The sequence below is a fragment of the Pogoniulus pusillus genome, chromosome 43, assembly GCF_015220805.1.
Source record: "Pogoniulus pusillus isolate bPogPus1 chromosome 43, bPogPus1.pri, whole genome shotgun sequence".
Taxonomy (NCBI): Eukaryota; Metazoa; Chordata; class Aves; order Piciformes; family Lybiidae; genus Pogoniulus; species Pogoniulus pusillus.
In genome coordinates this window covers 2582634-2596241 of record NC_087306.1, presented here as the reverse complement: position 1 = coordinate 2596241, position 13608 = coordinate 2582634, and the positions used below count along the sequence as shown (strand labels likewise).

The following is a 13608-nucleotide window of genomic DNA, read 5'->3' as shown; positions in this document are numbered from 1 at the left end:
AGATCACATTCTGTGATTCTGTGCTCCACAACCTCCCTGGAGGTGTTCAGGACCAGGCTGGACAAGGCTTTCAGTGACCTGTTCTAGTGGGAGGTGTCCCTGCCTATGGTGGGGGGGTTGGAACTGGATGATCTTTGAGGTCCCTTCCAACCTAAACCATTCTGTGATTCTAATGTACAGACACAGATAGCAGCTCCTAACACTGGTTTAATGGAGGATGACAAAAAAGCCTTTCTTAAAGTAAGAGTCAAACACGTCAAAGAACGCTCAGCTGTCCCCACCTGGAGACTGACAGTTCTTTGCCACACAGAAACAGCTTCAATTCATTCAGTGCACAGGAAAAATGAATCAACATTTTGGTCAGAAATGGCACCATGCCCAGCCTCTGCAGCTCCCCATTGCACCTACAAGCAGGTGTCTCCACATAGCCTCACAGCACTATGACAAGCTGCTGCCACAGGGTAAAGCTTTTTAATCACATCACAGCTGTACAGAAAAACCTGCATTTTGGTATCAAATATGTCACTGAAGGTATGAAGAATTCTTGGTTTTTAATTAACTGGTGTCTAAGAGTCTGGAAGAGATGCAAAGGGCCAGGCCCAACTGTCACAGTAGTAAAGAGAAAAACTGTAGTGCTGTAGGTGACCAGAGCCCTCCAGAAAGCTCTGGAAAGGAACCCAAGACTTGAGGGGTCCTGTGCCTCATGAGGCAGGCTCAGCCTTATAATGCAGCCCAAAAGTAACTGGTGAAGCCCTGTGCTGTGGGTAGTGTTGTTCCCTCATCACCCTCAGGATTTACACAGGTCATAAGCAGAGATAAATCCTCCTCCCTTCACTGCAGATTGGCTCTCAACTCCCATCTGCAGCCAGATACCTTCTGCCTTTCCTGATGGGTTCAACCTCATTAAAAATACATGTTCAGATTTCTTCAGCTATGCCTTTTTGAACAGATTTTCTTTCCCTAAAATACTCTTAATTTACACTACAAATAGAACAGAAAATACCTCTAGGAGATATTTAAACAGGAATATTCACATGAAACAGCAACATGGAAGTGGTGTGGAACTCGGGAAACAAGCGGCAGGGAGATGGGTGTCTAGAACTGGTCCTTTGGTTCACTCATCTTCCTCCTTTTGGGCAGCACATCCTGGCTAGATGAGAGCTCAAGCTGATGAATCTGCCAAGGGAAAAGGAGTATTGTTACGAGTTGGTGCACAGCCCAGACTGTGACCTGTGCCATGGCCTTAGCCAGTTTAAAGTGTGAAAAGCCCACCCTGAACCAGGCAGCTGGTGTCTGTCTGTCTCACATCAAGGGCTGTGGGAGAGCAGCAGGCTTAACCTTGCTATTACCTGGTCCCTGCCCAGAGGTGCTAAGCCTGGAGTAACTGGAGACAGAACAAGGGGGAATGGCCTCAAGCTGAGACTGGGTAGGTTTAGATTTGACATCAGAAAAAAAGTTTTGCACAGGGAAAGTGGTCAGGGACTGGAATGAGCTGCCCAGGGAGGTGGTGGAGTCACCCACCCCGGATGTGTTAAAGGGTCGTTTGGATGTGGTGCTGGGGGATATGGTTTAAGGTGAATCTTGTTGAGTAGGGTTATAGGTTGGACTTGATGATCCTGAGGGGCTTTGTCAACCTGCATGTTCCTGTGATTTCTGTGATCTTGCTACTACTTCCTGGCAGAACTGCCCCTGCCTCCCAGTTATCATTCCAACACTCCTAGATCCTTTCCTGCAGGGCTGTTTCCAACCACTCTGCTCTAAGCTTGGAGCATTCAAGGGGTTGTCAACATGAAATATACTAAAACCTAAGAGTTTTATTCACCCTTTGGAACAGAAAAAAAAGCTTGAAGAAAACAAACTTGAAAGAGACAAAGGGGGAAAAAAAACAACCATTACTAACAGTGCTTTGAAATATCCTTCCACTTCTTGTCCTGCTCTCTGACATATTCAGTTGAGATGTTTTACTTGCCAAATGATCAACCTGAAAATCAGAAAATAGATGGAGTCTTGTGACAGCAGTAAAAGAGGCCACAGCAGGTTTCAGGGCTCTGGCTCTGCTCACCACAGTGCTTTACATGAAATGTCAGTACAGAAGCACACCCATCACAGTCAACAGCAGGATTTACAGCTGACTGTGTCAGAGCCCCAACAGTTTGAAGCATCAGTTTGAAACAACAGTTATTTTGATACAGTCAGTCACTCAGACTTATCTGGGGCTATTCTGCTTCCAGAAATCAAAAGGACCTGTGTTTGGAGTTGCCCTCCACATTTAAATCACAACATTTTGCTGTCAGCAGGGAATGCAGGCTGAGTTTTTAGTCTGAGTGATAAAGGTGCACTTTTAAAACAAGTTTTGGCCTGTCAGAGTTAGCAGAGAAATCTCTCTTAGGCAGAGTGTTTAGTTATGGCAGTTAAGAAATATGGATATGAATTTCTGTCTCTTTGTAACAGATCACCTGTTTGTCTCACAGAGAACAGCCTTTTCTTACAGCTTTTGTTTGCTTTCTATTATTTTCTTGCTTTGTAGAACACTAGAAAGTAAAAATACTATAAGAAGGAAACACTGGAAAGTAAAAATACTACAGGAAGGAAACTTCTAGCAGGTTACCTCCTAATCCCTCAAAGCAGGAAAGAAGCTTCACAAAAGCTCTAGTAAAAGTTTAGAATGACAGAGTGGAGTTTTCATACCTGAGGGTTAGAAACACAGAGATTCTGGTTCCCTTCAGCCTTTCTAACTTCATCTTCTTCACAAGTTAGATTTGGTTCTGTAAGAGAGGTAAGGCAGAGTGCTGACAGCAGGCTGGCAGCCTGCTGATGTTTTGTCACAAGGAACACAGGGACTTTATTACTGCAGGGCACAGGTGCTTCAAAAGGGCTCCAGTTCCCTTTGTGCAAGCAAGGTGGAAACAGGATGGAAAGTGTCCAGAGAAGGGCATGAGAATGATCAGAGGACTGGCAGAGCTGCCACGTGAGGAAAGGCTGAGACACCTGAGGCTGTTCAGCCTTGACAAGGCTTAAGGCAGACTTTAGCCACCCTTTGTGTAGAGCTCCATGGTGCTACACACACCATACAGGTAAGTATTTTCCCATGGGCATCATTCAGTCTACCACAATGTAAAACTCTTCTGTGGACACAAGTCTTGGTGGTTCTGATTCCTCCACCCAGACTGAATCAATCCTTGGAGATGTTTAGGCCCAGGCTGGATAAGGCCTTGAGCAACCTGGTCTAGTGGAAGGTATCTCTGCCCACAGCAGGGGGTTGGAACTGGATGATCTTTAAGGTCCCTTACATGATTTGCTAACCAAGTGCTTCACAGAACAAAGCCACACTAAAGGACTAATGTATTTATCTCCAAGAAAAAAAGGAATTCTATGTAATGGTCTGGGTCAGAAAATTGGAGTTTTCCTTTTAGTAACATCAGAGGGGGGAAAAGGCACAAACTGAAGAGACTTGAAAAGCTGTAGTTACCTACATCTGAAAACATACATTGAAGATGTATGTTACCTACATCTGAAAACATACATTGAAGATGTATGTTACCTACATCTGAAAACATACATTGAAGATGTATGTTACCTACATCTGAAAACATACATTGAAGATGTATGTTACCTTGAGCTTCTGAAATGTTTACATTATTCCTATCTTCATTATCCAACACAGGAGCTTCCTAGATTAAGAAAAAGGTTCATCACTTACTAAAGAGCAATAGGGAATAGGGTTTGCTCTACAAGAGGATCTCAAGGAAAATTTCTTGCCAGTCAGTACTCTTTGGCTGCAGCAGCTCACTTGGAACTGGTAGAAGGCAGCTCCAGGGAGGTTTCACCCATTTCCTGAGCATGGAGATACACCAATGGCACCTGCACCTCCAGCACAAAGCTGCACTTCTGCTCCTCACCCTGCTGCTTGATTACTACCAAGCTGCTGCTGCACTTGTTCAACACTGCTTTAACACTGACAGATTGCTAACTTGACAGTAAAAGTAAAGCACAAAAAGTACTGAAAAGATATTGTCTCTGGAAACAGAGGGGTTTAGAACAGTTACAGCAAGACAAAGGAAAACAATTCCTGGTCCTTTCCTAGGCTCTAAATCCCAACAAATTTCAACAAGCTACACAAAAGATTTAAACTCTTACATTCATGTTCTGGTCCTCTTCCTCTGGATCATCTCGGTCCTCTCTGAGCACTTGGATGGGCACATTCCTCTCTCCCTGCTTTAGGATGCTTCTATCAACGTTTTCCATTCGTTGCTTTTCAGTTGTAACTTTCACTTTCAGCATATGGAAAGGTGTTGGCACTTCACCCACGTTCAGATACATGGGCTCCCCCTCAAATATCATCCCCTCACACTCACCCTCCTTAAACCCAGGAGGTTGGTAGTCAGAGGGTGTAACTGCAGGGAAGAATTCAGTGTGTTAGAATGAGCCAGGTGCCTGTACAATTATCACTTAGGATCACAGGATGTTAGAGGTTGGAAGGGACCAAAAGAGATCATCGAGTCCAACCCCTCTGCCGGAGCAGGACAATCCTATCTAACACAGATCACCAAGGAACACATCCAGACAGGCCTTGAAAGGCTCCAGAGAAGGAGACTCCACGACCTCCCTGGGGAGCCTGTTCCAGTGCTCTGTGACCCTTGGAGTAAAGAAGTTCCCCCTTGTGTTGAGGCAGAACCTCTTTTGCTGCAGCTTACACCCATTGCTCCTTGTCCTACCACAGGGAGCAGTGAGCAGAGCCTGTCCCCCACTCCTGGCAGCCTTCAGGTACTTATAAACATTTATCAATTCCCCTCTAAGTCTTCTTTTCTCCAGACTAAAAAGCCCCAGGTCCTTTAGCCTCTCCTCATAAGCCATGCCCTCCTGTCCCCTAATCATCCTAGTTAGCCCTCTGCTGGACCCTCTCCAACAGACCCCTGTCCCTCTTAAACTAGGGAGCCCAAAACTTGTATGGTAGAAAGATTCTTTACCCCTTTAAATAGAAAGAACTACTCCAAAAATATTCAGTGTGGGGAAGGTAATAACCACCATTCAACTTGGCCTAATTGAAGTGCTTTTTCTCCTTACAGCACAAACAAAATCCAATTTCAGCTTTTGGAAGAGTTTATAGATGCAAAGAGAGGAGCTAGAAGCTCTAAATTTGTTCTTTTCCCTCTTACAGCACAAACAAAATCTAATGTCAGCTTTTAGAGAAGTTTATAGATGCAAAGAGAAGAGCTAGAAGCTCTGAATTTGTTCCTTTTCCCTCTTACAGCACAAACAAAATCCAATTTCAGCTTTTGGAGGACTTTATAGATGCAAAGAGAAGAGCTAGAAGCTCTGAATTTGTTCCTTTTCCCTCTTACAGCACAAACAAAATCCAAGTTCAGCTTTTGGAAGAGCTTATAGATGCAAAGAGAAGAGCTAGAAGGTCTGAATTTGTTCTTTTCCCTCTTACAGCACAAATAAAACCCAGTTAAAGCTCTCTGAAAGAGTTTATAGATGCAAGGAGAAGAGCTAGAAGCCCTGGGATTTCATTCTTAAGCAATAAATACATTCTGAAAGCAGAGTTAGGTACTTAAAAGTCCAAGCCAGAACTAATCTGGCAAACATGTTGTATCCTAACACAGGGAGAAAAAACTCTGTTTTAAAACACCTTTGCTTCAGTGATGCCAGTGACAAGGCTGTGCTCCTACTATGAGAACACTGCAGAATCCCAACCTCAGGACATGGTGTGGTGGCCATGGAGGTGTTGGGTAGAAGGTTGGATCTGATAATCACAGAGGGGTTTTCCAACCTCTGTGATTCTATGACCAAATTTGTTCCCCATGGACTTTAGGAATCATCTGGAGATCAGGTATGTGTAGAACAACATTTCACAAGTCCCAGCAAACATACACCTGAGAATATTTTCCAGTGTGTGAGCACAACTGATAAATGAAGGGAAGATGGAAACAGTACCTTCATCATAATAAAACAGCTTCATAGTCAGGCACACATCACTTGGTAAGGGGCTCAGGTTTTGCATCAGAACATAGATCTTGCGGATCAGCAGGACACTTGCTTTCCTGGTGTCTGCACAGGTGATTGTGGAATCATTCCTCTTGTTCTTACTGAGAAGGGACAAAGCACAGGGTTGTGTTTGTGCAGAGTAAGCCATTGCCAACACTAAGACACATAGAATGGTTTAGGTTGAAAGGGGCCTCAAGGATCATCCAGTTCCAACCCCCTGCCATAAGCAGGGACACCTCCCACTAGAACAGGCCTCATTCAACCTGGCCTTGAACACCTCCAGGGAAGGAGCAGCCACAACCTCCCTGGGCAACCTGTATCAGTGTCTCACCACCCTCACTTCTTCCTAACATCCATTTTGAATCTCCCCTCTGCCAGTTTAAACCCATTCCCCCTCATCCTGTCATTACAAGACCTTGTCAATAGTCCCTCCTCAGCCTTCCTGTAGGCCCCCTTCAGACACTGGGAGGCCACTATAAGGTCTCCTCAAAGCCTTCTCTTCTCCAGGCTGAAGAGCCCCAACTCTTGTAGCTAACAGACTATCAGTGTCAGAAGCACTGTGGCCAAAGGGCTGAGATTACTGCACTGCAACTCCTAAGCCAGTCTGAGTGACCTGCATATTCTCTGCCCTTTGGAAGATCAAATCCTGAGCTAGGAACTTAGCTGGATTTTAAGAATAAGCTCCAATCCTCCATGGCAGGGAGGGTTGGAACTAGATGATCTTCAAGGTCCCTTCCAACCCAAACCATTCTAAGTCCAAGCTAACAGTATATGTTGATTAAATGACTCTTTAAGATCCAGAATTAGGAAAGGCATCACCAAAGAGGTGAAATCTGAAGTGGATGTAAGCAGACAGAACAAAGTCACAGTGACAGTACCTGCCAAAATCCAGCAGTGGTCCATTGTGGGTGTACTTGAATTTGAAGTGGTAGCATTCTGTAATGGTCTGCAAGCAAATGCAGTCATTCTGAAGCTATCAGTGGTCAAGACAACTGTCAATGCTGCTGCCTTCTGTCATCTACTATCCCAGCATTTAAAGAAAATAATGCTCCCCCAGTACCTGCCTGATCCACATCCATGCACTGAATACAGCTTTTTGGTGCTGTCACAGGCTCACAGGATGTCAGGGGTTGGAAAAGACACAAACAGATCAAGTCCAACCAGGCTGTCACGGCAGGACCATCCAATCTAGCTCAGGTCACAGAGGAACACATCCACACAGGCCTTGAAAGTCTCCAGCGAAGGAGAGTCCACAACCTCTCTGGGCAGCCTGTGCCAGTGCTCTGGGACCCTTAGAGGCAAGAAGTTCCCCCTTGTGTTGAGCTGGAACCTCCTATGCTGCAGCTTCCATCCCAGGGAACAAGTGAGCAGAGCCTGTTCCCAGCTCCTGACTCCCATAGCCTGTCCCACCCTCTCCTTACCTCCACAGTCTGTCCCCCACCCCCATCCTGACCCCCAGCCCTCAGATGTTTATAAATATTCAATCCCCTCTCAGTCTTCTCCAGACTAAGCAGCCCCAGGTCCCTCAGCCTCTCCTCATCAGGCAGTGCCCTCCAGTCCCCTCATCATCCTCACAGCCCTTCGCTGGACTTTCTCCAGCAGATCCCTGTCCCCCCTAAACAGGAGAGCCCAAAACTGAAGGCAGTACTGATGCTGTCACTTGTAACAGTGTTAGTGCCTACAAATGGGAGCGGATAGGAACGACGCTCTCCACGATTTCTCCCCCTATTCAGAAGGAAATGCTGATTCGCTCCGCAAATGTTTCACACCTAACAGAGACCTGAAGACACCTAGTGGTTAGTTTTCCACACGGAAACGGTGCTTCCCACGAGGAAGTTCCATCCGTTTGTTAATGCAGATTTAGGCTGATGCCTCCTTGTGGCCATTCAACTCCGCAAGGATGCTTTGGAGGTTCTTGTAGTAGCCCGAGAAAAACCTCACAGCCGGTGAATATTCAAAGGCAATTCAGGAGGTAGCAATCGTGGTTAGCTCTACTGAAGCTTGCATTTGATGTGTTAAGAAAAGACTGGATGAGGCACTTGGTGCCATGGTCTAGTTGACTGGATAGTAGGGCTGGGTGATAGGTTGGACTGCATGATCTTGGAGGTCTCTTCCAACCTGGTTGATTCTATGATTCTATTGCTCCTACAGTCTGGCTATCATTGCTCACCCAGACTTACCTGAGGATCTTCTGGATGGGTATAGACCTGGATGTTGAAAGTAAAGAGAGGAAATAAGGGTAAGAATTGTACCTATCTCTAAGCATCTACCTAACAAAAAAATACAGTGTACCTTGCTTTTGAAAGATACTTACTGCTAGGACAATCATTCTGAGCTGTTGGGAACATGATCAAAGAAAAAAGAACATTAAATGTACTCCATAGCTTATTTCTGCTAACCAAGCTGGGGGGGGGGGGGTGGGGTGTTGAAAGCAATAAAGAGAACTAAGGCTTGTTTCAAGAGAAACCTCTTTATACACTTCATACCTCTTCATATGCTTAAGAAAGGCCTCACTCAACTGGCAGAAGAAAATTCCTAGGTATTCCTAGACTTTGAAGTGTTTCTGTTTACAAAAGATACTCTCCTGAAGTGTCTGTACCTCCCACATTGCAGCTAACTCTATGAACATATTAAAGCTCAGCTATTTCCTAACCAGAAAGTCCTTACAACTACCCTGGCAGCTGCTGGACTGGATGTTTCAGTACATTTGGGAGAGTAAAATGAGTCTGGGAGACTTACATATTTCTTCTGCAAGGCATCATAGCATCCTAACATCCTGCAAAGATCAAATATCAATGGTCACCTACTGCTAATTACCACTTGCTTTGCTTCTGCCCAAACCAAGTAACCCACCCAACATTGAAAGTCTTGTGATTAGCCTTCTTAATATCCTACCAGAGCAACAAACACTTAACTCTCACAGCTGTGAACAGGAATTAACCTAAAAGAAATCCCTCTATCCCCAAGTGCCAATACTGGCACTCAGCTGTGACAGTGAACGAGCAGCCAGACGGTTGTCTGCAGACAGGAGTCTGCCTTTGAATACAAAGTCTGGATGTAAAGACCAACAGCAGCACTTCCTCACAGAAGTGTGAGAGCAAGATCATTAAATGCAAGATGCCAAACGGTAACTCTGCATCTCCTCTTCAGCTGGAGAGGAGCCAGTGCTCAGCTTTTTACATTATTACACCTATGAGCACTTACATACAGCCACAGAAGCTAAATGTAAAGCACAACCCTTCTGTAACCAAAGATTTGTGCTCTGCTAAGCCTCCAGTTGTAAGCCTTTCTAGAAACACAAGTGTGGAAGTCAATTACTTCTCCCCTTGGAGGTCTCTTCCAACCTGATTCTGTGATTCTAAGAGCACTGCCTGGGCAGTTGTTCAGCTACAGCAAGTGAAGTACTTTTTTCTTTGCATCATGCCATGAGTTGCTACATAAGCACTGTCAGTTACCATTTCACCAGCTGAGTAGAGCCAGGGCAGTTCTTGTCTTCCCTCAGAATTTTGACACAGACATCTAAACTCAAAAGAAAACAAAAAGAACATATACACATGCTGGGTTATCTGGAACCAAATGCAACTCCGTTGCTGAGAAAGGGAAGTTAGTTCCCTGAAAGTGAGGAGACCTTGTAGTAGCCTTCCAGTATCTGAAGGGGGCCTACAGGAGGGCTGCGGAGGGACTATTGACAAGGTCTTGTAACGACAGGATGAGGAGTAATGGGTTTAAACTGGCAGAGGGGAGATTCAAACTGGATGATAGGAAGAAGTTCATTACAGTGAGGGTGGTGAGACACTGGCACAGGTTGCCCAGTAGCTGCTCCCTCCCTGGAGGTGTTCAAGGCTAGGCTGGATAGATGAGAAGCTGAACATGAGCCAGCAGTGTGCACTTGCAGCCCAGAGAGCAACCAGAGCCTGGGCTGCAGCAGGAGCAGTGTGGCCAGCAGGGCCAGGGGAGGTAATTCTTCCCCTCTGCTCTGCTTTGCTGAGACCCCACCTGGAGCACTGCATCCAGTTCTGGAGCCCCTGGGACAAGAGGGATGTGGAGATGCTGGAGAGTGTCCAGAGCAGGGCCAGGAGGATGCTCAGAGGGCTGCAGCAGCTCTGCTGTGAGCACAGACTGAAAGAGTTGGGGCTGTGCAGGCTGGAGCAGAGGAGGCTCCCAGGGGACCTTCTTGTGGCCTGCCAGGACCTGAAGTGGGCTACAAAAAAAGCTGGGGAGGAACTTTTGAGGCTGTCAGGGAGTGACAGGACTGGGGGAATGGAGCAAAGCTGGAGGTGGAGAGAGTCAGAGTGGAGGTGAGGAGGAAGTTGTTGAGCATGAGGGTGGTGAGAGCCTGGAATGGGTTGCCCAGGGAGGTGGTTGAGGCCCTGTCCCTGGAGAGGTGTTTAAGGCCAGGCTGGCTGAGGCTGTGTGCAGCCTGCTCTAGGATAGGGTGTCCCTGGGCATGGCAGGGGGGTTGGCACTGGCTGCTCCTTGTGGTCCCTTCCAACCCTGACTGATTCTGTGATTCTGGTGAGGCCTTGAGTGAGCTGCTCTGGTGGGAGGTGTCCCTGCCTATGGTGGGGGGTTGGAAGGTCCCTTCCAACCTAAACCATTCTATGATTCTATGAAAGTATATGTCAAAAGCAAACAAAACATTACCCACAGGTGCAGTGCAGGCCCAGTTTTGAGTTAGCATCATCACTGCAACAAAAATCAGCAACCTGGCAGTGAAGTTGCCATAGCAGTCAATAAAAATTAGTGCCTTTAAGAAGGTCAAGTGGCTTTAAAGATCATCAGGGACTTCCTAACACCCCTGTGGCAATACATTGTGCAAAGAATCATTCCAACAGCCTGTTACCATCCATGTATCTTGTTCCATAGGCACTTTCAGGAAAAATCCCTCTCAGATAGGTAATGCAGGACACTGCTACTGCCAGGAGTCTTTTCACTAGCATCAGGGATTGCTGTTCAGTAGATATTTTGTTAGGGAATACAATTGCACTCTGCAAGTTAAGAGAAAGAAGTGAATTCATCTCTATCCATAACAACAAATCTGTACAGTCTACAATCTGGTCCTGGCTCAACATTTTAAATCAATAACAAAGATTCATCATGTATAAAGTCCAGCATATTCCTAACACATTGTGTTAACAGCAGCTTTAGGGCATAGCTGAGTTCTACTAAGTGCATGACCACAAAGTTCAGCCTCAAAGCTAGGGTGCTATTAAGCACCTTAATTTAGAGCTAAAAGATTGGATCAGCTTGCAGTTTTCAAGTGAAGAAATATTACAGAGCTCCTGGGTGCACTACTTCATCTACAATTATCTTTCTCATTCGAGTTACTCCATTATCTGACCTTTATAGATAAGGAATTCCTGAGTCAATTTGATTTGTGTATTTCCAAGCTGTATGCTCTGTTTTGGAACAGTGATGAATTTAAGTGACATACACCTGTCACAGCAGGCAAATTCTAGTGGGGGCAAGAGTTGTAGTTATATTTTGCATTCAAAATACAACTTTTAACTGCTACACAAACTAAGTTCCAGGGCTGGGTCATGATAACAGTTGAAGGGGATGGAGTCAGTTGACTGGCTAAGGTCAACTGGTTAGGTTGAAGGTTGGACTCTATGATCTCAGTGGTCATTTCCAACCAAAGCAGTTCTATGATTCAAGTAACAGTGTGCTGAAGTAGACAGAAAAAATCATACCACACAATTCCTTTGCTTCTGAGCAGTTGCCATTCTGTAGATACTCTTCTGTCTGTTAATAAAACATGGGCATTAAGACTGGTTTGAGCACCAAGCATGTGAGCCCAGACTGCAGCAACTCAGCTCGACAAGTCAGTTCCTGAATCTACAAACACCTCCTGCACACCTACTCTGTGCCACTTCACATAAGCCCTGTAATGTTAAGGAAGCAGATGAGGGCTGCTAAGGTAAGCACAAGAATTAAATTCTTCATTTTCAAAGCAGCACAGACCCAAGGCTGCAGGATGTGGCAGCTGAAGTTCTGTATGCCTATTTATAGGAGACAAATTGCAGGGAGTGACAGGACAGGGGGAATGGAGCAAAGCTGGAGGTGGGGAGAGTCAGACTGGAGTGAGGAGGAAGTTCTGTACCATGAGAGTGGTGAGAGCCTGGAAGGGGTTGCTCAGGAGGAGGTTGAGTCCCCATCTCCAGAGGTGTTTAAGGCCAGGCTGGGTGAGGCTGTGGGCAGCCTGCTCTAGGGTAGGGTGTCCCTGGGCATGGCAGGGGTTGGCACTGGCTGCTCCTTCTGGTCCCTTCCAACCCTGCCTGATTCTTTGATTCTATTTAGGTACCGGAGAGGAGGAAAATCTTCCCTGTGAGGGTGGTGAGATCCTGGGAGCAGGCTGCAGGCCTGGAAGTGCTCAAAGCTCTTCTAACAGCCTTCCAAAGCAATGCTCTGAGTGCTCACCAGGCAGATTTCCAAAGGCCCTAAAGAAGAGGCTCACCACATTCATCACCTCCAGCCAAAGCTGATGAGTCCCTTTTGGTACACACCTCCAGCCTTAGGTTGTTTGCCTTTGTAACTGCAACGAGCGCTGGAGAAATGAGACCTCCCTCCGGCTCTGGGGTGGGTTTTTCTCAAGCTACCTTTTCATCACACCTCAGTACTGCGAGCCTGGCTCCACCACACAAGCCCTTTGCCATCTTTTGAGGGAAATTAACGGCATCCCTAGCTGAGAACACGGAAAACATCTTCCCTACCCAGGCAGGGAACTGCAGTCCCCTCACCTGAGCCTCCTCAAACCCACCTGCCCTCAGGCCGCGCCTCACCTCAGCACCTCTGCGAGAAAGGCTGAAACAAAAGCGCCTCGCTGCCGCCCCTAGGGAAGCCAAATGAACTCCTCAGGGTATAAAAGCCCACAGACGAGCAGGGAAGGCAAGAGAAGCTGGGGCTGGCGAGGCCGAAAACCTGCGGGTCGCAGCTGCCCTCAGGCAGGGAGCGCAGCGCAGCCCAGCCCGGCCCGGCCCAGCGCGGCGCAGCCACAGGCAGAGGGCAGCGAGCCGGGCGCAAAGGGAGGCCCTGAGCGCTGCGGGCCGTGCGCAGCGCCGGCAGCTGGCGGGAGAGGGGGGCGGCGGCGGCGGCGGTGTGGGTTGGGAAGGGTCTCAAAGGCCGTCTGGGTCCCCTCCCCCGCTCGACCAGGTTGCTGATTGTCTCATCTAGGGGCACCTCCTGCTCGCTCAAGTTGCCTAAGGTCTCATCTAGGATGGTGTTCAATAGCTCCAAGTGCAGGGTGCTGCACTTTGGCCACAGCAACCCCATGCAGAGATACAGGCTGGGGTGGGAGTGGCTGAGAGCAGCCAGACAGAGAGGGATCTGGGGGTGCTGATTGATACCTGCCTGAACATGAGCCAGCAGTGTGCCCAGGTGGCCAAGAGAGCCAGTGGCATCCTGGCCTGCATCAGCAATGGTGTGGCCAGCAGGAGCAGGGAGGTCATTCTGCCCCTGTACTCTGCACTGCTTAGACCTCATCTTGAGTGCTGTGTTCAGTTCTGGGCCCCCCAGTTTAGGAGGGACATTGAGATGCTTGAGCGTGTCCAGAGAAGGGCGACGAGGCTGGGGAGAGGCCTTGAGCACAGCCCTACGAGGAGAGGCTGAGGGAGCTGGGAT

The 13608-nt window shown here is 47.3% G+C and overlaps 1 protein-coding gene across 2 annotated transcripts; it reads right to left on the bottom strand.

Moving 5' to 3' along the window:
- Nucleotides 1–187: 187 nt before the first annotated feature.
- On the bottom strand, nt 188–13045 carry HORMAD1 (HORMA domain containing 1). Of its 2 annotated transcripts, none has more exons than XM_064176125.1 (14): nt 12749–13045; nt 11682–11733; nt 10832–10976; nt 9444–9507; nt 8728–8764; nt 8303–8323; nt 8169–8195; nt 6867–6934; nt 5938–6089; nt 4138–4394; nt 3614–3671; nt 2689–2765; nt 1901–1981; nt 188–1176 (listed from the first exon to the last, which is right to left on the bottom strand). In XM_064176125.1, exons 2-14 carry the CDS (start codon nt 11712–11714, stop codon nt 1096–1098), a joined length of 1101 nt encoding a protein of 366 aa, XP_064032195.1. In that variant the 5' UTR covers nt 11715–11733; nt 12749–13045; the 3' UTR covers nt 188–1095. The 2 variants fall into 2 exon arrangements, with proteins under 2 accessions (XP_064032195.1, XP_064032194.1); XM_064176124.1 differs by having other exon boundaries at nt 12771–13045.
- Nucleotides 13046–13608: the final 563 nt, after the last annotated feature.

Coding starts and splice junctions, on each gene's coding strand:
- HORMAD1 (XM_064176125.1), bottom strand. CDS start 11,714: ATGGCAACTGCTCAGAAGCAAAGGAATTGTGTG. Junction 8,324..8,727: donor ATGCCTTGCAGAAGAAATAT/GTAAGTCTCCCA, acceptor TGTTCCCAACAG/CTCAGAATGATTGTCCTAGC. Junction 1,177..1,900: donor GAAGGATATTTCAAAGCACT/GTTAGTAATGGT, acceptor TTCCCTTGGCAG/ATTCATCAGCTTGAGCTCTC.